The sequence below is a fragment of the Conger conger genome, chromosome 5 (genome assembly GCF_963514075.1).
Source record: "Conger conger chromosome 5, fConCon1.1, whole genome shotgun sequence".
NCBI lineage: Eukaryota > Metazoa > Chordata > Actinopteri > Anguilliformes > Congridae > Conger > Conger conger.
In genome coordinates, this window is record NC_083764.1 from 6283960 (window position 1) to 6310330 (window position 26371).

The following is a 26371-nucleotide window of genomic DNA, read 5'->3' on the forward strand; positions in this document are numbered from 1 at the left end:
CCTGTTCAAGACTCTGGGACTCTGGGTCTTATTCAATCGATATCCTGTACCAAATATAACTGAATATTTTGCACACACGGTTCGATTAAGCCGCCTACACACCGCTGGCCGGAACAGGCTGCAGTGCTGGCCTGCGGGGCCTGTGTGAGTGTGATTGGCTGGTCACTCTCAGCAGTAAAATGATTCAATCAGAAAGTCTAGCAGGGACCCGTAGCCGTACAGTGAGAGGGATGCCAGACTAGCCGGTCTATCGAGCGAGCGGCTACGCAAACACGCAGTTTAGCCCTTAACGGGGCCCGTCCCGTCTGCCAAAAACCCCGGGAGACTTACGCCCGTGAATTATGAATAACGCATCTCGTCCTGAGACTGCATTTTGAGCCCCGCTGGAAAAAACTCAAATGAAAATGAAAGCAGCGATGTGTTATAGAATAATAGAAGGGAAACTATGGGATGACGCAGGAGAATAAAGGGGAGCGGGAAGGCCTCCCACGGTGGCCGAGCTTGCCGACTTTAACGATCCTGGCGCAGGAGGCGCGGGGGGCAGTCAGCCGCGAGGAGAGGACAGGAGCGGGGCGGAGAGCGAGAATTTACAGCGCTGAGAGAGGTCGGAGGGGTCTTGTCGTAAACAACGAGGGAGAAAGAGAAGGGGAGAGGCGAAGGGGCCAAAGGAGAAGGAGAAGAAGAAGAGGCCCCTTCTCCTTGTTGTTGCTGTAGGGGGGCGCTAGGTGCGTTGAGCGAGGGGGTGTATTTAAAGCTCGCTCTGGCATTAGCGAGTGGTTAGCGAGCAGGGGCAGGTGGCAGAGGAGGAGGAGGAATAGAAGCGAATGCGTCAGGGAGAGAGAGAGAGAGACGGAGGGAGAGAGAGAGAGACGGAGCGAGAGAGAAAGAGAGGGGGAGCTGCTGCAGAGAAGCCGGCGTTGTGTGCTGCTCTTGCGGATCTGGTCTGACGCTGCGTGTGTGTGTGTGTGTGTGTGTGTGTGTGTGGGGACGCAGGACTGGGAGCGCTGTGAGAAGGGCATCGCCGGCTCGTTGGAGAAGCTCCGGGCCTTTAAGCGGAAACTCTCCCAGCCGCTGCCAGAGCACCAGGAGGAGCTGCACTCTGAGCAGATCCGCTGCAAGGTGAGCGCTAACCGCTACTCTCCTCCTCTCCTCCTCCTCTCCTCTCTCTCTCCTCCTCTCCTCTCCTCCCCTCTCTCTCTCCTCCTCTCCTCCTCCTCTCCTCTCTCTCTCCTCCTCTCCTCCTCCTCTCCTCCTCTCTCTCTCTCCTCCTCTCCTCCTCTCCTCCTCTCTCTCTCTGTCTCTTAGCCCGCTACTCTCCTGCATCACTCTCTCCTCCTCCTCTCTCAATTTCTCTCTCCTACTATCCCGCGATCCCTCTTCCTTTCTTTCCTGCTACTTTATCCCCGCTTCCCTCTGTACTCTGCCGGTATCTCTCGCTCTCTTTCTCTCTCTCTCCTGCCTTCTCCAATTCTTTCCTGCCCTCCTTCTTTATTACTCTCCAGCTCCCTTTCTATCGCTCCCTACCCCTGCTTCTTTCTTTGTCTCCTGCTGCTTTGTCCCTGCATTCCTCTTTCCTCCCTCTGGTGTCTCTCTCTCCCTCTCTCCCTCTCTCCTTCTGTCCTGCTCTCCCTCTCTCTTTCTCCAGCTCCTGTTATTACTCCTGACTCCGCTGAGTTATACCTCTCCTTTTCTTCCCTGCTGCACTCCTCCTCTCCTCTCCTCTCTTCTCCTCTCCTGTCCTCCTCCCATCTTGCCCTCTCTCTCTCTCTCCTCTTTCACTCTCCCTGCTGTGTACCTCTCCCTCTCTCCTGCTGGAGAATTTGAAAAGACTTTTCCGACGAGTGAGTCATAATGCGTGCAGTTTCTTCCGCCCTGACCTATTGATTTAATCAAATTTTCAATTATTAAATTTATTAGTTATTTTGCAGTCAGCGCTGGCTTTATTACCGGTTTTATATAAACGGGGTTAAAAAATCAGACGCAACGCAGAAGTGATGCAGAAATGCGTCCTCCAATCGGGGCGAGGGAGCAGGAGGTATGCGCCAGGGCTCAGAGTGTGCGGAACGGAGCGGAGTCGCAGAGTCATGCTTTCCTGGGACGTCCCGCGGGAGAGGGGTTATATAACAGCCAACCCCCCCCGCCCCCCTCCCAGGCAGGTCGCCATGCCGACGGTCCCGTTAGAGCTCTCTGTCAGCAGGACGAGCAGCGGGCGTTTCCGTATCCGAGCCTCTCCGAAACCACGGCAACCCCTCGACATTAGCACCCGTCAGTGCATGAGCAAGTCACAATATGGTCTCTGTATCCCACCCTCTCCAAAAACATGGCAACCCCTCGACATTAGCACCCGTCAGTGCATGAGCAAGTCACATTAAGGTTAATCCCCTTCACTAAAAAACTTAAAATGACACATAAACCCCTTAGCATCTATTCATTAAATAGGAAGTGTTATTGAAGTTAAAACCTTTTATTCTGAAATAAGCTGCGTTTCAGAGAGGTTATGACCCTCACGGCCTCAGTCGGTATCGCTGTGACGGGAAGCTCGTCTGCTTGTTCTTCCTCTTCCTCCTCCTCCTCCTCCAGAGGGATTTACTGCACACATCTTTCCAAAGTGCCAACCTGCATTTTTGAGGTGTAATTTTTACGTGTAAACCGCTTTTTGCTGAACTCTGTCACATAGCTTCACAAAGGGCAAAACTAAGCATGAAGAAAGAGCGAACATCAGGCCCTCCCAAAGCACATAAAGTAAGAAAAAAACTCCCCAGCAGGGAGAAAAATATTGAATTATTCAGTATTTACCCCATTCCTCCAGCTGATTCTGGAGAGTGCACGTGCTGTGTTTCTGTGGTCTGGAGCAGGCCCGGATTCTGGCCCCCTCCCTGAGTGACAGTGGAGATTTCGGCCCCCTCCTTGTGTGATGGTGGGGGTGTCACCCCCTCCCTGCCTGACGGATGGTCTCCCCCTCCTCACACACCCCCTGCAGGAGCTGGAGAACACGTTTGATGGCTGGACAGAGGACCTGTCCCAGCTGGTGCAGCTGAAGGAGTCTCTGTGCAGCTACATCAGCGCTGACGACCTGTCCGTGCTGCAGGAGAGGATCGAGCTTCTGCAGAGGCAGTGGGAGGAGATCTGCCACCAGGTACGCCCCGCCCCCTCGGACTATGCCCCACCCCTTTCTGACTATGCCCCGCCCCCTCTATATACACCCCCTCACATGCCCCGCCCCTTCTATCTATGCCCCACCCCCTGTATATATGTATACCCCCTCACATGCCCCGCCCCCTTGATCTATGCCCCGCCCCCTGTATCTATCCCCTTTAACTATGCCCCACCCCATCTATCTATTCCCCCACCCACCCACTCCCCCCCCCCGCCCCCTTTGTCATACACTGAGGTCTGTAAGTATTCAGACAGTGGTGCAGTTTTAAACGGCTGTAACTCCTACACGGTTCACTCCAAATGGATAGAAATACTTATGAACCTTCCTGTGTATATTTAAAATTATGTGGACTAAGTATAGATAGTGCTGCAATTTCTACACGATGGAAAACAGAAGTCTAAAAATACCCTTTAATAAAAGATGGCAATCTGCACTGTTTTGAGTTCGATTATTTATCGTAAATGTGTGCTCATTTGTCAGCAATACGCATTATGGTCTAATTAAATAAAAAAGGAGGAATAGTGTTTGATATGTGATTAAGAAGGAATATGATTATTTGCTGTAAATGCCAAGAAAAGCAATGAATGCAGAGTAATGAAGAGGAACAGTGTTTAATATTGTGGTTAAATATGAATTTCATTCTGTAAACGGTTTTGCCTGGGTCACGTAGCAACACCCATTTAATATTCAGTTAAATAGCTGCTTAGCGCGATGTAAGGTTGCAGTGTTAGAAATACAAACCGAAACCCTGTGGAATCTGGAGATAGTTGCAGAGTGTTGAAACAGCCAAATGGAGCCGTTAGTTTTTGTGATGCTGTGGTGTTTTCAGACTGAGGGGGGGGGGGACCGTTTTTGGAGCTGACCTTGAGTTGATGTGGAAGTCATTTCTGAGACTCCAGTGGGAGTAAAGTCGTGGGTTTAAGTTCTGCAGTTCTGTGGCTCGCTGCTCTCGAACACTGAACACTGAACACTCTGGCATTTTCTGTAGAGGAAAACAAGCGTGGAATGCAGCCCTGATTTCTTTTTGTAAATGCAGTCGCTATGAGCCGTGTATCTGATGTTTTTATGATTGTTGACTTTTGAATACATTTATTTACTTGTTCAGAAGCTTTTTGATTTTCAATCAAGCACTTTAGTCCATTAAGTTGCTTAGAGATTGAATATTTATGGCGTATTCAGCTGTTGTTAGTTTGATAGTGCAGGTTGATTTTGTGAATGTGTTTGTCATCTCTGTGGAATCGGTGACTCATTGAGTCAAGTACGATTAATCATGCCTGAAAACCAAAGGTAACGTTCAATGGACAATTACCCACAATTAATCTCTCTCCCTCTGTCCTTCTCTCTCTCTCCCTCCCTCCCCTCTCTCCCTCCCTCTCCCTCTTCCCTCCCTCCCTCTCTCTCCCCATCCCTCCCTCTCCTCCTCTCCCCTCTCCCTCTTCCCTCCCTCCCTCTCTCTCCCCATCCCTCCCTCTCCTCCTCTCCCCTCTCTCTCTTCCTTCCCTCCCTCCCTCGCTCGCTCTCCTTCCCTCTCCCTCTCCCTCCCTCCCTCTCTCTCCCCGTCCCTCCCTCTCCTCCTCTCCCCTCTCTCTCCTTCCTTCCCTCTCTCTCCCCGTCCCTCCCTCTCCTCCTCTCCCCTCTCTCTCCTTCCTCCCCCCTCTCTCTCACCCTCCCTCCCTCTCTTTCTCACCCTCCCTCTCTCTCCTTCCCTCCCTCCCTCTCTCTCCCTCTCTCTCCCTCCCTCCCTCTCTGCAGCTCTCCCTGCGCAGACAGCAGGTGGGAGAGAAGTTGAACGAGTGGGCTGTGTTTAACGAGAAGAACAAGGAGCTGTGCGAATGGCTGACGCAGATGGAGAGTAAGGTGTCGCAGAACGGAGACGTCAGCATCGAGGAGATGATCGAAAAACTGCGCAAGGTACAGTCCACCCGGGGGCCGGTCGGTCTAACTGACCGCTACTGACCCCTCTCCTCAACTAGAGTCAGTATTCTCAGTGACTGCCAGACTCACAACAATGCAAAGTCATTTTAAAATGCCAGTACTTCTAGTATATTGGTTGTTTAAAGTTATTCAATAGGTACTGACAGCAAGCCATTATGGTTATATTGATACAACCACCACCTATGTGTAGATCTTTTATAGTTTTATGTTATAATGTTTTCTGTTTGGTATTAGAGGTTTAGAAAGTTTGGAAAGAAATGTCTTATACAATTATACCAATTTATGTTTATAGACTATTTTCATTCTGATATTTCGTGTTTATTCATTTTGTTGAGGTATCACTACGTTTTCAGTTCATTTCCCTCTGGTATGAACCCCCCAGTGGCCCTGTGTGTGACCTTTTTGCGTGACCTCTGCCGGCCTGACCTTTGCCCTCTGACCCCTGACCCCTGACCCCTGCAGGACTATCAGGAAGAGATCGCCATGGCGGAGGAGAACAAGCTACAGCTGCAGCAGATGGGGGAGCGGCTGGCCAAGGCCAGCCAGGAGAGCAAGGCCTCCGAGATCCAGTACAAACTGGGCAAGGTCAGCGAGCGCTGGCAGCACCTGCTGGACCTCATCGGAGCCAGGTGGGCCCAAACCCTCATATTTACTATATCTTTATTTACCAGGTCAGCCCAAACGCTCATATTTACTATATCTTTATTTACCAGGTGGGCCCAAACCCTCATATTTACTATATCTTTATTTACCAGGTCAGCCCAAACGCTCATATTTACTATATCTTTATTTACCAGGTGGGCCCAAACCCTCATATTTACTATATCTTTATTTACCAGGTCAGCCCAAACGCTCATATTTACTATATCTTTATTTACCAGGTGGGCCCAAACGCTCATATTTACTATATCTTTATTTACCAGGTGGGCCCAAACGCTCATATTTACTATATCTTTATTTACCAGGTGGGCCCAAACGCTCATATTTACTATATCTTTATTTACCGGGTCAGCCCAAACGCTCATATTTACTATATCTTTATTTACCAGGTCAGCCCAAACGCTCATATTTACTATATCTTTATTTACCAGGTCAGCCCAAACGCTCATATTTATTTATTTACTATGCCTTTATTTACCAGGTCAGCCCAAACGCTCATATTTATTTACTATATCTTTATTTACCAGGTCAGCCCAAACGCTCATATTTACTATATCTTTATTTACCAGGTCAGCCCAAACGCTCATATTTATTTATTTACTATACTTTTATTTATCAGGTCAGCCCAAACGCTCATATTTATTTATTTACTATGCTTTTATTTACCAGGTCAGCCCAAATGCTTATATTTACTTATTTACTATATCTTTATTTACCAGGTCGGCCCAAACCCTCATATTTACTATATCTTTATTTACCAGGTCAGCCCAAACCCTCATATTTACTATATCTTTATTTACCAGGTCAGCCCAAACGCTCATATTTATTTACTATATCTTTATTTACCAGGTCAGCCCAAACCCTCATATTTATTTACTATATCTTTATTTACCAGGTCAGCTCAAACTCTTATATTTACTATATCTTTATTTACCAGGTCAGCCCAAACGCTCATATTTACTATATCTTTATTTACCAGGTCAGCCCAAACGCTCATATTTACTATATCTTTATTTACCAGGTCAGCCCAAACTCTCATATTTACTATACCTTTATTTACCAGGTCAGCCCAAACGCTCATATTTACTATACCTTTATTTACCAGGTCAGCCCAAACGCTCATATTTATTTACTATATCTTTATTTACCAGGTCAGCCCAAACGCTCATATTTATTTACTATATCTTTATTTACCAGGTCAGCCCAAACGCTCATATTTATTTACTATATCTTTATTTACCAGGTGGGCCCAAACGCTCATATTTACTATATCTTTATTTACCAGGTCAGCCCAAACCCTCATATTTACTATATCTTTATTTACCAGGTCAGCCCAAACACTCATATTTACTATATCTTTATTTACCAGGTGGGCCCAAACCCTCATATTTACTATATCTTTATTTACCAGGTCAGCCCAAACGCTCATATTTACTATATCTTTATTTACCAGGTCAGCCCAAACCCTCATATTTACTATATCTTTATTTACCAGGTCAGCCCAAACGCTCATATTTATTTACTATATCTTTATTTACCAGGTCAGCCCAAACGCTTATATTTACTTACTATATCTTTATTTACCAGGTCAGCCCAAACTCTTTTATTTATTTACTTACTATACCTTTATTTACCAGGTCAGCTCAAACTCTTTTATTTATTTACTATACCTTTATTTAGGCGGCACGGATGGTGCAGTGGGTAGCACTGCCGCCTCACAGCAAGGAGGTCCTGGGTTCGAATCCCCGTCGGCCGGGGCCTCTCTGTGCGGAGTTTGCATGTTCTCCCCGTGTCTGCGTGGGTTTCCTCCGGGTACTCCGGTTTCCTCCCACAGTCCAAAGACATGCATGTTAGGCTGATTGGAGAGTCTAAATTGCCCGTAGGTATGAGTGTGTGAGTGAATGGTGCGTGTGCCCTGCGATGGACTGGCGACCTGTCCAGGGTGTATTCCTGCCTTTCGCCCAATGTATGCTGGGATAGGCTCCAGCCCCCCTGCGACCCTGTTCAGGATAAGCGGGTTCAGATAATGGATGGATGGATACCTTTATTTACCAGGTCAGCTCAAACTCTTTTATTTATTTACTATGCCTTTATTCTAACAGGTCAGTCCAAACTCATATCTTTATTTATTTAGCATACCTTTATTTTACCAAAACACCAGAACCAGCTGACCCAAAAAGACCAGAGCTGGCCCTGCCCACTGTGATGAACCAAAGTCCAGAACACTCAAACATCACCACACTTGTCAATCACGGGTGACTTTACTTCCTTAAATATCAACCAATCAAATATTGACAACACTTACCCTGAGATCTGTTTTCTCAGTTTGTTTAGAGTTCTAAGATTTGCTTGCCATTATAGAAATAAAAAAAATTATATATTTTAGGATGTTAATAAAATAAAAACTTTATGATCTATATCTCTACCCATGTTAAAAAATTAAAAACAGAAATCTGTCAGTGGCAATATTTCTAGCTATAAATATGAATGTGCTTGAGAGAATCAGTGGAGTTGTCTTGTTTGATCTAGTGGAATGTTTCATAACTTTGATATATGTTTGATAAGTGTTGTGTTAATTGTAACATGACATGTTCCATTGGACTCATGATAACTATAACCTGAAGGTTGTTGCGGTGCTCGCAGTGTGTACTGTATGGGGTGTGATTTATGGTTTGGCTGTTAAAGTAACAAGATCTGTGATGAGAAGGTGGCAGGTCCAAATCCCAGGTGTAACACTGCCACTGTTATACCCTTGAGGAAGAAGCGTAATCCGGGATTCTGCAGTTAACGTCTGGCTGTGACATACTGTGTGTTTGGCAGGTTAATGGGGTGATTACCGCATCGCTCTGGCCATGCTAAGGCTCGCTGAACGCTTTTTTTTTTTTCACCAGCGCAGGATAGGGTAAATAATTTAGCAGCTGTTCCGACAGGAACTGTGAGTGAAACGACAGGCTGAAAACAGGTCGCAAAACTGTATTCGTCTGTGGGAAGGAGAGAGGGGGAGAGAGAGAGAGATAGAGAAAGTGACAGAGGTATGTATGTGTGAGAGAGATGGGGGGAGAGAGAGAGCAGGAGAGGAAGAGATGGAGAGAGAGAAAGGAGGGGGGTAATCGGTGACATTATTGGACTGTACCGCTGCTGGCCTGAATGGCCTGTTCTCATCAGTCTGTTCTGCTCTGCTCTGTTATATTATGTTAGAGAAAGATAAAGAGGTATATATTTGTGAGACAGAGGGTTTGTGTGTGTGAATATGTATGTGTGTGAGAGAGACTGACAGGGAGAGTATGTGTCTGAGAGAGACTGACAGAGAGTGTGTGTGTGAGAGAGAGAGGCAGAGAGAGAGAGAGAGTGTGTGTTTGTGCACATATAGGAGAGACTCAGACAGTGTGTGTGCTGGTATGAGGTATGAATAAAATGAGGAAACAGCTGACGCGACAGTCAGAGATTCCTCCGGCTGAAACACTGTGTCATCTTGTTTTTTTACGCTGGAGAAGATTGAGCTGGGAGCTGGGTGGCTCATTTTTCCCTCTCGGAGCAGTCTAATGGCTGCTAATGCGTCTGCAGCGGGGTTATTGCCGCCAGAGGGGCTGCAGGTTTCAGTCCCGGGAGGTGGGGGCACAGCCATAGTTCACCCCAAGGAAAGTTCCGCAAGATGTGCTACAGTTACGATAATGCCTGTCTGTGTTAAGCGGGTAATGTGTGAAATGTGAGCTATGTAACTCGCTGCAGATAAGCGCCTGTGCTAAATTAGAAGCTCTTGAGGCACTTTGAAAGTGTACAGTGTTCTAGCTACACGGGAGGGGGGGAGTCTCTTGTTGGGGGATTTTAAAAATGGCTGACGGAATCGTCCTGTCCTGACGCTTGTGTGTCAGTGGGGCAGAAACACACGTGGACAGCGGGGGCTGGAGGGGGCCCCCGGGGGGGGGGGGGGGGCAGGGGTGCAAGTAAAATGACCTCACGAGCACAGCTGCAGACTCTCTGAGAGTGAAGCCGGAGTTCAGCAGGCAACAGGCAGAGAGCCTCTCGGTTTTGGAACGGCTGTTCTTTTTGGGAACGCTCGAGCCCCGGAAACAGCTCTGGGAGTGAGAGAGAGAGAGAGAGGGAGGGAGAGAAAGAGAGAGAGAGAGAGAGAGAGAGAGAAAGGGGCGTTCAGCGTTCAATTGTCCCAGCAGCAGTGGCAACTCCTCTGCATTCCCGCGCGGACGCCGGACGCATTCTCACCGGCACATGCGAATGAGCGTAAGTTTTATTTAGCAACGGCAACACAGCTCCTGCCCTGTCACTCGCACTCAGCGCCCAATGGCGTCTGCCTTCCAGTCGCCGTCGACGATAAGTCACCCCCCCCGCGAGGTTCCTCCCACCCCTGGCCCCCCTCCCGTCGTGGCAGGGGGTCGGCGCGTTTACTGGGAGAGAAAGTTTTCTCCTGCTTCCAGACAGACAGAGACAGAGACAGAGACAGAGGAGAGAAGGGACAGGCGGTGAATTTTGTTTCTTTCAAACTGAAGACGGTTCTTGGACGCCCTGTCCTCATGGTGCTGGAATTTGGAAAGGATAGAATGTCGGACAGTCCCAGCGAAGATTCCGACCTTCCAGAATGTGATTGTGATGTCAGCAGGCAGGCTAAACTCTTTTTGTTTTGGGAGGGGGGGTGGTCCTGCTGCTTGTCTGTATCGTTGGTCTTGCTGCTGTTGTTGTTGATGGGCTGTCCACAAACTTTCCTGCTTGTTGTTGTGCTGAGTTGTGGCTTCGACAGGCTTTCTGGAGCTTCTGTTGTTACTACTGTACATGTGGTATGTTTAAAATTCTGCCTTCAAGTTGCTTTAGTGTACAGAAACTTCAGTGCACTTTCTGCTGCCCTGTACTGTAGTCACAGAGTCAGCGGCATGCGTTTCTACACTGAGAACTGAGAATGTGTTTCAGTACTGAGAGGGTTTTAGAACCAAGACAAATGTCCTCACAAACAAATGCTGTGAACTGGTGCTTGCCTATTTAGTTATTGATCTGGGGCTAGTAGTTCTTACTATGTAAAAACTACATTTCAGTGTATAGAAAACTATTATCCAGAATATATGCAACATTTATTACAAATATTGTCATGTACACACATTTGTAATAGCGTCTTAAAAATATTTTAATCTGCATAAACTTGTGTGTTTAAAAATGTCAGTCGCACATTTGTCTGTTTAGATACGTTCCTTATAGAACACGGGTGTAATTTGCCTGTTCCTTTCAACAGTGTTGGAGAGTAGTTTAACTACATGTACTGTAGTAGTTTCACTTTGCAGCAGATTGCTGGTAGTTCCAACTACATTCAAATTTGTGTTGTGATTGTTTTTTGTCATTTTGAAGTGGTTGACTACAGGAACTACTTTTGGACCTAAATGTATTTTTTTTAAACCCCTTTGACGAAATATCACTTCTTTCTTAGACTTGTCCGTCTAAGCCTGATTAGTCAGAAACTCTCTGCTCCACTGTAGTTGTCAATGTTCAACTGGCCATTGCCAGACATTACTGGTTCCCCCACTGCTCTGTATAGCAAGCATTGCTCACATGCATGTTATGTTTGGGGAACTTGATAATCATTTTTTCATTTTTTTTGTCTAATGTAGTTTGCACTCCAAGTAATTTCTAGAAAAAAACTGGCATTTTGACACACAATGTCTTATTCAGGGCACTGTGTGTCAAATTATCAGTTTTTCAATACATTACTTGGAGCATTATAGAGTGTATCTTCTTTTTTTTAAGATTGCTCACCGTTAGTCTGCACCTTGCTTACAGTTTTGGGTGTGTGTCTTCCCACTCTATCCATCCCAAAGCAGTTTGAACAACATTTTTTTCAGTAATTGCATGCTACATTTCTCTTTAGAGTGGCTTTGCTGTAGTTTGACTACTTTGAGTGTGACATAAACTGAATGAGAACACGGTAGTTTGTTCTCCTGCTCGCTTCAGGGGTAGTTTCCCCACAACACACAGCCTTTCAATCTTGTTTTGTCTTCGTAATGCATGGAGGCCTGAAATAGCCTGCAGGAGGAGCTGAGATTGCGTTGCGTCGGCGTGGGACTAAAACGACACCCAGGAAGTTCCTTTTTTTAGTGCTTTCTTCAGTAATTGTGTCACCTGACTGCAGACGGCCTGGAGTGTAGGTGTTTCCAAACTGCCACTGAGGTGCTAAATCTGTCCCCCGCTTCCCCGCGTTTAGCCAGAGGGTCACTGCCTGTTCTCGGAGAAACGTGAATGTCCCTGTTCTCCTTCAAACAGGAGTAAAGCACACACACTGTTAATCTGTGCTTATATGGCTTAATGTGATGTGAGCACAGCTCTGGTGTCAAATTCAGCCATGACCAGCTTCACGTTACCGGCTCCCGGCTGTTTCAAAACGTAGCTCGAGCTGATCAAACCACGTTGAGTACGGAGCTGGTCTGAACTGGTCAACCAGCTACCGGCTGTTTCAAAACGTAGCTCGAGCTGATCAAACCATGTTGAGTACGGAGCTGGTCTGAACTGGTCAACCAGCTCCCAGCTGTTTCAAAACGTAGCTTGAGCTGATCAAACCACATTGAGTACGGAGCTGGTCTGAACTGGTCAACCAGCTACCAGCTGTTTCAAAACGTAGCTCGAGCTGATCAAACCACGTTGAGTACGGAGCTGGTCTCAACTGGTCAACCAGCTACCGGCTGTTTGAAAACCTAGCTTGAGTTGTTGTTTTTTCAGCAGGGATACCCTCTATCTGACCTGCTATAAACGATACATTTCATGTTATATTTAGATCTATGTTATTTAACTCAGATCACAGTATTCCTGCAGCCTGTCGTTGTATGTGACTCACTGACACTGTAGCTAATCTTGAACCTTCTCTGTGCTTTCCAAAATGGCCACCAGCCATGTGATGTTGACATTGGCACAATGACTCATTCGAAAAACTCCTCTAAAAATACGGAGAATATTGAACAAACGTTTAACCTCTCCTCGTCTCATATTTCATGGCATATTCTATCATCTGGAAGATTTCAATGTCTTGAATTGCCCCCTTGCGCTACCAGATTTATTTATTTTGCTGGGTAAGATGATTATGTGTGGTTTGAAAAAGAAGCTTTCTGTGATTTCCGAGAAGTGTTTTCATAGCATTGCAACATCGCTGGATGTGTCGATTTAAGCCAATACACGAGTAAAACAAAAACCAGCTTTGTTTAAACTTATGGTCATAGCCAAGTTATGGTTTGCATGCTTGGGGGTTTCTGTAGTTTTTCACCGTTTATTTTTAAGTAACTTAGGTTACTTTGGAATTCCACTGAAAGCAAAGAGCCGTAAGGTTGTGCCACTGTGTAACAGCCGTTATATTCTATACTGGCTTCAGTTACCCACCATGCAATCTGTTCACGAGTCTTTGGTTCAGCCTGTATAGTTGAAGTCTGCAGTTTTATACTTTACGCATCCGTCTGTTGATACTAAATCTGCAATGGCAGTGAGAATTAATAAGGTGACCTTTCGTTTATGAATTAAATTTCATTCCGACTATGGGATGGCAACCCAGCATGTGACAATTGGGTTGTGATGGAGAATGAGGTGTCATGAAATGAAAGAGGGTAGAGCCTCATATACTCTCAGTCACTCGCTTATTTGAACCAACCATAATGATTTGCTGAGGTGTGTGGTGCTTTGATTGGTTTAAGGGAATGATTGACAGTTAATTTTAGCTCCTAGTCATTGTAGCTCCTAGGCTGATGGTATATGAGTTGTGGGCGGGGCCTCGCCCCCCGCCTGTGTGTGATAGGCTGAGGAAGCTGCGGGAGGTGCTGGTTGCCATGGATAAGTCAATGATTGACAGTTCATAGTAGCTGCTATTCTTCACCGGGCTGGTGGAATGTGGGCGGGGCCTCACGGCGCTGTCGTGTGATAGGGTGAAGAAGCTGCGCGAGACGCTGGTTGCCGTGCAGCAGCTGGATAAGAACATGAGCAGCCTGCGCTCCTGGCTGGCTCACATCGAGACGGAGCTGTCCCGCCCCATCGTCTACGACACCCACGACGCCCAGGAGATCCAGAGGAAGCTCAGCCAGCAGCAGGTGGGTGGCCCCTCTAATGCGCAAACACACACACATACACACATACACACACACACACACACACCTATACACACACACACACACACACACACACCTATACACACACACACACACACACACACACACCTATACACACATACACACATACGTACACAAACACACACATACACACACATATCCAGAGGAGATCCAGAGGAAGCTCAGCCAGCAGCAGGTGGGAGGCCCCCCTAATGCTCAAACACACACACACACACACACACACACACACACACACCTATACACACATACATACACAAACACACACGTACACACACATATCCAGAGGAGATCCAGAGGAAGGTTAGCCAGTGGCAGGTGGGACAGGGGCTCTGTTAGCCCCATAATGCTCACAAACACACACACACACACACACACACACACACACATACATAAACAAACACATAAAAACACACACATACAGTACATGTACATACACACACAACATATACACACACACATACACACATACATATTCACACACACACACACACACATACAGGTGAGATTCGAACTTCTCACTCACCAAAAGACAAACACATTATCAGTCAGCTAAAGGCACAATCGCCCCTAGCTAAGATCAACATTGTTATTTTGAAGCTGAGGGTTGCATTGCCCGAGAGTGTTGCCATGGTAACATGCTAGTAGGCCTTAGCTTTACTGCATCTCACTATGCTTACTAGCTAACTACTAAGTTAGCTAATAACAGCAGCCGAGTCGAAGTAGAGCAATAGATGGCTGGTGTGGCTTTTGTGTGGTTTGTAGTTCAGTAACAGGGTTCACATAGCACACCCTAGTTTTTCAGGTCACACAGCAATCCACCCTGTCAATCTTACAGCAGCATTGCTGTGTGTGTGTAGCTTGAAATTCAGTTTTTATTTTTCATTTTTTAGCACATAATCTTTGCTTGTTTTACAATGGGGGCCTGTATCAAACCCAGTTCCTGGAGATCTACCATCCTGTAGGTTTTCACTCTAGCCCTAACAGCGCACACCTCATTCAACGGTTTCAGCTTGATCTGAGCTGCTAATTAGCAGAGGCAGGTGTCTCCAGATTAGAGTTGAAATGAACACCCACAGGACAGTAGATCTCCAGGGACTGAATGAGGAACCACTGCTGTCAGACTTGGAGAGCCAGAGTGCACCATGTGAACCCTGTTACTGAACAGCGCATGCCACACACATGCCTCACCCCTGGCAGTCATCTACTGACATACTTCTGCTGGGCTGCGGTAATCGGATCTGGGTTCTGGTGCTGACCCTGACCAATTTAGCTTCTTCACACCAGAGGTCTGTCTGCCTGTCTCTGAGGTTACAAAAACAAACAGGGGCAGGATGTGTGTGTGGAAGTGAGCAGAGAACAATCCACACAAGAGTTAATCGCCATCAACATATCACATATCAATGCTACACCTACAGCTTTTTTTCTATTGTAAGAACAGGCAGACTGACAGATGGATAGGATAAGATAAGACGGAAGCTTCAAAAACTTTAAAATGTTACATTATTGAAAAGATATGTAAGTTACATTGTTTGTTCCCATCACATTTTATTGTAGTGCTGATTTCACTATAATCACAATAGTATCCTTGGGCAGACCAGGTCAAATACATACGCAATTGTTTTTGATTCAAATACTTTTCTGAGTTTGATTGATCTTGCCTGGTGCCAGAGGTGGGGTTTGCACTTTTGGAAAGTGTATCATAGGTTCCAATACACCAGACAAGCTCAGTAAAGTGTAGAAAAGTATTTGAATCCAAAATAATTGCGTATGTCCATTTTATCTTATTCTATCTGTTAAGACCCAGGTTGGTCCTGGATGCATGGTAGATAATGAGCCTGTTCACCTTTTCTTAGCTGACATTGTGCTGATGGCACGGCCCAATCGTACAGAACCGGATGGATTTTGTGTGTGTTTCGCAGTGTCTGATCCTCACCCCCCGCCCATGATGTACAGGACAGAGTGTATTTTGTGTGGGTTTAACCCTGCCCCCCCCCTCCCCGCAGGACCTGCAGCGGGACATCGAGAAGCACAGCACGGGCGTGGCCTCGGTGCTGAACCTGTGCGAGGTGCTGCTGCACGACTGCGACGCCTGTGCCACGGAGACGGAGTGCGACTCCATCCAGCAGGCCACGCGCGGCCTGGACCGCCGCTGGAGGAACATCTGCGCCATGAGCATGGAGCGCCGCCTCAAGTGAGTGCCCACGGGGGCGCGCGGTCCGTACGGACACGGTCACAACGCGGTCACAACACGGTCACAACGCGGTCCCAATGTGGTCCCAACGTGGTCCCAACACGGTCTCAACACAGCCCTAACACGGTCCCAACACGGTCCCAACACGGTCACAACACGGTCACAACACAGCCCTAACACAGCCCTAACACGGTCCCAACACGGTCACAACACGGTCACAACACGGTCACAACACAGCCCTAACACGGTCCCAACACGGTCCCAACACGGCCCCAACACGGTCACAACACGGTCACAACACGGTCACAACACGGCCCCAACACGGTCCCAACACGGCCCCAACACGGTCCCAACACGGCCCCAACACGGTCACAACATGGCCCCAACACGGCCCCAACACGATCCCAACATGGTCACAACACGGTCCCAACACAGCCCTAACATGATCCCAACATGGTCACAACACGGTCCCAACACAGCCCTAACATGATCCCAACACGGTCACAACGCAGTCCCAACACGGTCACAACACAGCCCTAACACGGTCCCAACATGGTCACAACACGGTCCCAACACAGCCCTAACATGGTCCCAACACGGTCACAACACGGTCCCAACACGGTCACAACACAGCCCTAACACGGTCACAACACGGTCACAACACGGTCCCAACACAGCCCTAACATGGTCCCAACACGGTCACAACGCAGTCCCAACACGGTCACAACACAGCCCTAACACGGCCCCAACACGGCCCCAACGTGCCCCCAACACGGTCACAACACGGTCTCAACACGGTCCCAACGTGGTCCCAATGTGGTCCCAACGTGGGCCCAACACGGTCCCAACGTGCCCCCAACATGGTCCCAACCGTACGATGACTGGAGGTGGTTATGTACTACCGGGGTTGATCTTCCACTAGCCTGTGTGTTTCAGCCTGTAGCCTAGTGGTTAAGGTATGTGACTGGGACCTGGAAGGTTGACGGTTCAAGCCTCAGTGTAGCCAACCGTATGGTGACCGGAGGTGGTTGTGTACTATCGAGGTTGATCTTCCACTAGCCTGTGTGGTTCAGACTGTAGCATTGTAGTCTGTAACTTTTTCCAGTAGGCATTATGCAGTACAGTTGAGGTCTGTTCCTGTGGGTAGTGAATCAATGTCATTATTAGCTATTGTATTGTTGTACTCAGGGTATTCTAGCTGCCAACCGTGGTATGCTAGTTTGTAAGTTGATGTATTCTTCAAGGGTTCCGATTGTATCTGTTTGGTTACACTAGGACTCGGAACCGTACTGTCCTCTAGGGTCCTCGCCACACTTGTTCCTGTGTTTGATCTGCACTTTTTTTCTGCTAAATGCTTTGTAATGTAATGCAATGTTCAATTTAGAAATTCGATTCGCAAACTGAAAAATTCCACTGGGTGTTTTTCAGTTCGTAGATTGAATTTCAGTTAATTTCCTGAATTGACATTGGAATTGGATTTGAAATGTAATTTACACCATCTCTGCTTGCTCAGAGATGTACCTGAACTGACTGGAAAATCTTAGCTTGTTACTAGCTTTTAATAAAGACTTTTTATTATGTAATCTATACTTCATCGTGGATTTAGAGTTCAAATGTGGCATATTGCCTCAGTGCAGCCAGTATAAACACCCCAAATCTGATTTGTGCACATTTCACTGAGATGCAGATATTTTAATATTTTGTGTAGTATGGCATAAATTCGATTTGATAAATTGCCAACCAACTCCCAAATAGCAAGCACATGAAGTAAAAAAACTCCCCAGTGGCGAGAAACTCTCAAACAGTGGCGAGAAAAACTCTCCTGGAGTTTGATCCGAATGAACACCTTAGCAGCTGGAGGAATGGTTCCAGGTGTCTTTTTTGGGGGACAGGACTGTGTTCCCCATGGAGGCAGTTGGGGTGTGTGTGTGTGTGTGTGTTGGGGGGGGGGGGGTGGATTGGAGCACCTGCTGTTATCTGTCAGTAAGAAACTGGAGGCTAGCCAACAGCTGCTCTCCTTACACCACAAGAACTGTAACTACATGAAGGGGGTTGTCTCCAGTGCTTTTCCTTTGAGTGTACTTACAGTGAGGTCCGTAAGTATTTGGACAGTGACACCATTTTAAAGGGTCGGAATTCCTACCCAGTGCACTTGATATGGATGTATATTCCCTCAACGCAAAGCTCACAGTCTGCACAGGGTATTTACATCTGGTATGGAGCGAACTGAATTACAGCCCTTTAAAACTGTGTCACTGTCCAAATACTTACGGACCTCACTGTACACGGAGTCCAGTCACTGCATCCAGTCAGTTACCATCTCCAGTGTTAATTCAACTCTTAACAGTTGATCTTAGTTCAACTCTAACAGAGTCCATCCAATTGAGTTATTTTAACACCGGGCATTTTACCGCGTGCAGCCAGTTCCCCCCGCGACTCCCTCGATTTTTCCCACAATCCCATGCGTTTCCCTCACCGCCCGTTGCGCCCCGCAGGATCGAGGAGACGTGGCGGCTGTGGCAGAAGTTCCTGGACGACTTCTCGCGCTTCGAGGACTGGCTGAAGAGCTCGGAGAAGATGGCCGCCCTGCCCAACTCGTCGGGGGTGCTGTACACGGTGGCCAAGGAGGAGCTCAAGAAGTTCGAGGTACAGCTGTCCGCACGCGACAACGCCTCGCCGGGGTTCGGGTTACCACGGGAACCTCCCTCTCTGGGCCAGGAATCCATTGTAGAAAATGGTCATTTGCTGTCCATTTTCTGATAAAAACAAGATGCACCACAACTAATGGTTTAACAAAATTAAGTTAAAACCCCTAACCCTAAACTGCAATACCGCCTGTTACCACTGGAGTTTGGGATGTCAATCCCTGGTCCCCTGCATTTAACGAATTGAGTTACCTTATCTTCACGCTGGGTGTCCCAAGGTACTTTCATTCCCTCAGTGAAGCCTGGAAGGCAGCAGCTTTTAGAACGAGAACTTAAAAAATAACTATCTCAGTAACAGAGATACAGATGCAATAAGGGCTGATAAGGGGCAGGTGACATGGCTCAGACAGTAAGAGCAGTCGTCTCATTGGCTCAGGCAGTAAGAGCAGTCGTCTCATTGGCTCAGGCAGTAAGAGCAGTCGTCTCATTGGCTCAGGCAGTAAGAGCAGTCGTCTCATTGGCTCAGGCAGTAAGAGCAGTCGTCTCATTGGCTCAGGCAGTAAGAGCAGTCGTCTCATTGGCTCAGGCAGTAAGAGCAGTCGTCTGGCAGTCGGAGGGTTGCCGGTTCGATCCCCCGCCCGGGCTGTGTCGAAGTGTCCCTGAGCAAGACACCCAACCCCCAAATGCTCCTTACGAGCTGGTCGGTGCCTTGCACGGCAGCCAATCACCGTCGGTGTGTGAGTGTGTGTATGAATGGGTGAATGAGAAGCATCAATTGTACAGCGATGTGGATAAAGGTGCTATATAAATGCCAACCATTTACCATTTAATGAAAACTGCCTGCAAAGAAGTATGTGCACATGATCTGTGGCTGGCAGAACTGAACCACCTGCCCTCCAGGCGTCACTGGGGGAAGGCTGGGTGCGGATGTTATGTCCGGCGGGGTCCAGAGGTGGTTTGACAGGAGCGCGCCGGTGTCGGGTTGTGCGTTTAAACAGGCCTTCCAGCGCCAGGTCCACGAGAGTCTGACCCAGCTGGAGCTCATCAACAAGCAGTACCGGCGCCTGGCCCGGGAGAACCGCACCGACTCCTCCGGCCGCCTCCGCGAAATGGTGCATGACGGGAACCAGCGCTGGGACTACCTGCAGAAGAGGGTGGTGTCCATCTTGCGGAGGCTAAAGGTACCGGACCGGTGTTTGTGCAGAGAGAGATTTACTGGTTTACTGAGTCATTTTATTTATACAATTAGTATTTTAGCTTTTTTTTTTTTTTTTTTTTTTTTCTAAGAAACAAATCTAAAAAAAAAAAACTATATTTACTTCAGGAATGATTTTATTGTCATTCAAAATACATTCAGAAAAAAATGTTTCATTTATTTTGTAATAGCATTCTATTGGGAGTAAATAAAGAGGTTTTCGCAGCTTGTATCCTTGGTTAAGAGTATACACCGTAGCTCAGTGCTGTGTGTATCTTTAGTCTGGCGGTCCCCCGGTCCGTGAGCTATTACTCTGATAACCGTTATCCGCAGGTCAAGTCCGAGCGCCTGTCTTGGCGACCCCATTTACCGCCGTCCTCCAGGGCACAATATTACTCTCTGTATCACTGGGTATCTAGCAGTGACCATTGTTGTGGTCCTGTTATTGCAGGAAGAAGCCTTGCAGTATCTATGACTAATCCCCCATGTGTACACAGCTCCTGTGTATTTATAGATACAGTATGTGGGGCATGAAGTAGGATCCTGTTGCTCTGGTGTTTGGTGTATAGATATCTGATGCACTTCCTCCTTCCTGCAGTGCTTACTACATAAAACTACAAACTATGTAATGAAGTACTTCCTGTCTTCAGCAAATATTATGCAGATTCTGTATTTATAGATCTGTGATGCGCTTCCTGTTTCTTGTAGTGTTACTGTCTGTTCATGTCGAGCACTTCCTGTCTGATGTAGCACTTAATTAAGTGATTAAGCGATTAAGTGTGGCCACTAGGCCACAGGCTTTTTATGAGTTCTGTGATGCACTTCCTGGTTCTTGTAGTTCTTAGACACATACTATCTGATTATGTGAAGCACTTCCTATGTTCTGTGATGCGTTTCCTCTCTTTCGTAGCACTTCATCACCCAGAGGGAGGAGTTTGAGACGGCCAGGGACAGCATCCTGGTGTGGCTCACCGAGATGGACCTCCAGCTGACCAACATCGAGCACTTCTCCGAGTGTGACATCCAGGCCAAAATCAAACAGCTCAGGGTATGACGTCCACATCACGTCACATGTGTGTGTGTGTGTGTGTGTGTGTGTGTGGGTGGGTACATACGTGTGTCTGTATGTACGTGTGTGTGTGTGTGTGTGTGTGTGTGTGTGTGTGTGTGTGTGTGTGCATGCGTATGTGTGTGTGCAAGAGAGAGTTTCATTATGGACCAATGGAAACGTACTCTACATAAACAAAAGGCATCCGGGTATTTAGCAGGCATGGTGCTTTGGCTTGTCACCCATAGCGGAACCTTTTATAGTTCTTTATGGAACCCTCTGTCATAGGTGTGGAGTATAAAAGCTCCCAGACGAAGAACCATTTGTCTGACAAATAACCCCTTGAACTAGAGAGGGTTCTTCTATGGAATCACAGGGTTCCTAATGGAACCATTGTCTTCTGCGAGTGTAGAGGGAGTCCTATTAGCAGACTAGCAGCCATTAGCCGTTAGCATTTTCACCCTTGGTCTCCATAACGCCCAAGAATTTACCGGAATCTTACCTCCTACCCTCCTCCTCCTCTCCTCCTCCCCCTCTCCTCCTCTCCTCCCTCTCTCCTCCTCCTCTCCTCTCTTCCTCCTCCCCCTCCCCTCTCCTCTCCTCTCCTCTCCTCCTCCTCCCCCTTTCCTCCTCTCCTCCCTCTCTCCTCTCCTCTCCTCCTCCTCCTCCTCCCCTCTCCTCCTCCTCCTCCCCCTCTCTCCAGGCCTTCCAGCAGGAGATCTCGCTGAACACGGGGAAGATCGAGCACGTGTTCCACCAGGGGGAGGTGCTGATCGAGAAGAGCGAGCCGCTGGACGCCGCGGTCATCGAGGAGGAGCTGGAGGAGCTGCAGCGCTACTGCCAGGAGGTGTTCGGCCGCGTGGAGCGCTACTACAAGAAGCTCACGCGCCTGCCGGTAACCACGCCGCACCGCGGACGCCGCACCGCGAAAAACAACCTATACGTCAAACTCAACAAGTATTTTATTCTTATATCTAGGCTTATATCTAGGCTTAAGTCTTAAGTCGAGCGCTGCTACAAGAAGCTCACGCGCCTGCCGGTAACAACGCCGCACCGCGGACGCCACACCGCGAAAAACAAACTATACGTCAAAATCAACAAGTATTTTATTCTTATATCTAGGCTTATATCTAGGCTTAAGTCTTAAGTCGAGTGCTACTACAAGAAGCTCACGTGCCTGCCGGTAAAAATGCCACAGACGCTACGCACTCTCACGCTGAGCGCAGCTCAATTAACAGAGAACATGAAGACATTTCACTACGACATCGCAGACGTTACATACTGGCTGAAGGCAGGATGAGGCACTTCACACCAACACACTTTGCTGTTAATACCGAAATGAATGGTTGTTGAATATCCTTCTGAGACCTGGCAGAAAAAAGTGAAAAGTGGAAAAAAAACAACATATTTTAATTTAACATTCCTTCTAGTGTAGGTTTCAGTATAGTAGAATATTGAGTCCTGAGAGTCATATCCCCTACGGGAGACACAAGTTAATTGCCGGGCCTTAAGAAGATATTAAGATATTTCATTAAGGCGGGTAGAATAAGTGCGTAATCACGGTCTCCTCTCTCCCTCCTCAGCTGACGGACGACGAGCACGAGGTGTCGGACCGCGAGCTGGACCTGGAGGACGGGGGCGACCTGTCCAGCCTGGGTGCGAGTGGCAGCCCCGCGTCGCCCCTGCCCTCCTCCGGCCGCTCGGCGTCGCTGGCCGTGCCCGCCCCTGCGGGACGCTCCGGACGGGACACGCCGGCCAGCGTGGACTCCATCCCGCTGGAGTGGGACCACGACTACGACCTGAGCGCCGAGCCGGGCGCGCGCGAGGGCCAGGGGGGCGAGGAGTTCCACAGGCACGCCGGGGCCACGCTCACGGGTCAGTCACACACACACACACACACACACACACACACACACACAGGCACGCCGGCGCCACGCTCACGGGTCAGTCACACACACACACACACACACACACGCAGACGCAGGCACGCCGCCGCCACGCTCACGGGTCAGTCACACACACACACACACACACACACACACAGGCACGCCGGCGCCACGCTCACGGGTCAGTCACACACACACACACACACACACACACACACACACACACACAGGCACGCCGGCGCCACGCTCACGGGTCAGTCACACACACACACACACACACACACACACACACACACACACACAGGCACGCCGGCGCCACGCTCACGGGTCAGTCACACACACACACACACACACACACACACACACACACACACACACACACACACACACACACACACAGGCACGCCGGCGCCACGCTCACGGGTCAGTCACACACACACACACACACACACACACACAGGCACGCCGGCGCCACGCTCACGGGTCAGTCAGCGCCCCCTGCTGGTCTCACGCAGCGCTGCATACACACACACACATATACATACACACACACACACACACACATATATACACATACACACACACACACATATACACACACACACACACACATAAACATGCATACACACACACACCATCTCATACACACAAATACTCCCTTTACCCACATGCTGTGTCCTCCACACTTTAACCGAACCACCTCATCCGAGCACACACCACACTCACAGACCTCTCACATGAACCGTGAGACTCCCACGCGTGTGCCACGCTTAGCACACGCGTGTGCCACGCTTATTCCCCACGCCATCAGAAACGTGTGCGCCGGGCCATATCTGTCCCGTGTGAAGCGAACGCCATGTCCTGTGTCCCGCTCCGAACATCGTACACCCGGGACGCTGAGCGGTGCTGCTGCTTTTCACTCTAACCCTGTAATCAGGACCGATTTGAACCTGGGTCAGTTACAGCTCTGCCCCAATCAGGGGCGTTATCAGCTAACTCTCAGGTAGAAAGGAATCCCGGCAGTACGACTCGCCTCGAGGCCCAGATTTGAGTATCTCTGTTTTATACTCATATCTGCTACGCTGAAGATGAACAGCACACCATCCGTGAACAACGTTTTCCTAAAGAAACTCCCCGTGCAAAAGAGCTGAACTACTACGTTACTACTGTGTGCTACTCGCACATAGCCCCGATTCCTGAAATAACTAGCATTAAATCATCATTACTAGCACTTTATAAAAAGTATGCTGTGCATTGGTACAGTATGCAATAACATTGGTTGAAATGCAGTTAGTAACACGGTTGTTACATCCCTGTGAAAGTTCCCATTCCCAAAGGTACTTACTTGTTTGTGACTAAATGTACACTCAAAATTATTACTTTATAAAATCATGGACAGTATTGCTCACAGCATTATTAAGTATGCGTGACTTTTGTAATAATGAACTAATGTGTCTTCACATATACTTAACAATTGCCGACAACCACTGTCCATAATTTTTTTTTAAAGTAAATCCACTGCATACGGTGATGTTATATTTTCAGTGTGTGACAGATTAGTTCGGTATAAATACGGCTGTTGATCGAGCCCGTTAATACACACTAACACACACTCTGCACAGCAGCTGTGGCGACGAGGATCTGCTGGGTGAATAAAGGTTTAAAGCGAATTATACACTGCGTAATAAGTATTTCTTAACGGGGGTTTTAGTCTTTCAATGAGACTTCAGTCCAGTAGGCTGTGTCCGCTCACATCAGACTGAACTCCCAGGGGTGTTAGGGCTATTTTGGGCTCCAAGATGTGCCTTCACACGTGACTGTATTTGTCTCTTTCCAGATGTAGTGATCCCAGAGAGCCCAGAGGCGTATGTTAAAGAGACAGAACGCACACTGAGAGCCTCCTCCGGTAGGCCGCTGGCCACAGCATGCCCTGACCTTTGACCCCTGACCCCAGGGGCAATAACGCTCACCTGTTTCACCCGTCGATTAACGCCACGCCACGCCACTCGGCCCCTCCCCAGGGGCACTTCTTCACCCCCACACCCCACTCATGGTGAAACAGAACGCACTAACCACCCCTGCCCATCCCCACCTTAACTGCACCATAACTACACTAAGACTTTATTTATTTATTTTTATTTATTTTTATTTTTTTAACATCGTTTTTTTTGGGGGGTTACACTTTACTTGAGCTACATGCTAGCATGTATGCTATGAAGCATACATGATGCTGGCATAAGCGTGACGTAACACCAGTCGTAACCTGCCATGACAGCTTATTACAGCTCATGATGGATCATAGATCGACTCGTGAAAACAGAGCAAATTTTCTCGAACAGATTTTGACATATTTTGACATCATTTTGACATAATTACCACAGTACATTCCTGCACACATTCTGATCTAAAGCTGTAATCACTGCCCTGACTGGTTATGACCGGTGTTAATGTCACGCTAATGACAGTGTAATGCACACTTTATGGCATAAAGTTCAAGGAAAAGTGTTGCTTCTTTGCTTCACGTCATGTCAAAGCGCTTCATGTCATGTCGAAGATCTCTGGAGCAGATCCTCTCGCTCATTCGTGCGTGCATGTTCTGGACTTCCGTCGTCGTCAAGGGAAAAAAAACGCATCGCTGCTGAACACGCAAGCCCCGCCCCTTCCGTGCTGCTGTCGACTAATCAGCACTCCCGGGCAACTGTCATGGCTGAAACCCCTCCCCTTTAACCTCTGACTGGATTCCCAGAATCCCTCTGACCTCCGGGTTCGCCCCTAGGACAGAGAAAGGGGCGTTTTCTTTGCACTGAAGAAAACACAAGTGGCTAGCTAACACGATTGACAGGCTATATAACCAATCAGATGAGAGAGAGGACCCTCCACTAAAAAAAATCCCAAAATCCCAACCTCTCTCCCGCTTATGGCTGGACTCAGTGGCAGGCGCAGTTGAGTTAACTCCGTGGAGCAGACCTTTCTCAAGCAGGGAGGGGTGTTTGACCGTACCCCGAATCTCTCTGTCCCGCAGTGGAGCCGGGCACGCTGGAGGCCCGCATCCGGCAACTGGACACGACCCTTGACCCCGGCCACTTCCACCTGCAGCAGCCCGAGGGCGTGGCCCGGAGCCCCAGCTCAGAGACGGACGGCAACTACATGGGCTACGTGAGTATCCACCCTGCCGGAGCTCTGGGTACGGCAGACCTGGGCCAAATACACTGCCGTTTTGGATTTAAATACCTTTCTGCACGTTCCTGAGCTTGTGCAGTGTATTGAAACCTACGAAAAGTGCAAACCGCGCCTTCTGGTCCTCTTGGCTGGCTCGGTTGCACCAGGCAAGATCAGTCGAGCGCAGAAAAGTATTTGAATCCGGGGGAAATTACTTAACTGACTCAGACTCAGGTGTGGGGCACAGTCTCAAACTGAGCTATGGTTATAACACAGGGGCAAGGGCATTGTTGCTAACAACAACAGAACACGGCTGAAGGTGATTGGTGGATGCTTTATGGCCACTTCCTGACGAATGCTCACAGAGAAGCCAAGAAGTATCCACCAATCACTGTC

General features: G+C 48.2%; 1 protein-coding gene across 7 annotated transcripts in view; it reads left to right on the forward strand.

The window, feature by feature from the left end:
• Window positions 1-26371, forward strand: part of LOC133127991 (nesprin-1-like) — a 207698-nt gene that overhangs the window by 167875 nt on the left and 13452 nt on the right. For 5 of the 7 annotated variants that reach the window (XM_061241165.1, XM_061241158.1, XM_061241159.1 and 2 more), the window contains 13 exons: window positions 994-1119; window positions 2981-3136; window positions 4910-5068; window positions 5555-5721; window positions 13650-13812; window positions 15855-16042; window positions 18538-18688; window positions 19686-19868; window positions 20793-20930; window positions 21634-21825; window positions 22514-22805; window positions 24654-24722; window positions 25839-25972. In XM_061241165.1, coding sequence (XP_061097149.1) covers window positions 994-1119; window positions 2981-3136; window positions 4910-5068; window positions 5555-5721; window positions 13650-13812; window positions 15855-16042; window positions 18538-18688; window positions 19686-19868; window positions 20793-20930; window positions 21634-21825; window positions 22514-22805; window positions 24654-24722; window positions 25839-25972 — 2118 coding nt within the window. Of the gene's footprint in view, window positions 1-993; window positions 1120-2980; window positions 3137-4909; window positions 5069-5554; window positions 5722-10186; window positions 10368-13649; window positions 13813-15854; window positions 16043-18537; window positions 18689-19685; window positions 19869-20792; window positions 20931-21633; window positions 21826-22513; window positions 22806-24653; window positions 24723-25838; window positions 25973-26371 lie in introns of those variants that run through there. The other 2 variants (XM_061241163.1, XM_061241164.1) reach the window with 2 other exon arrangements.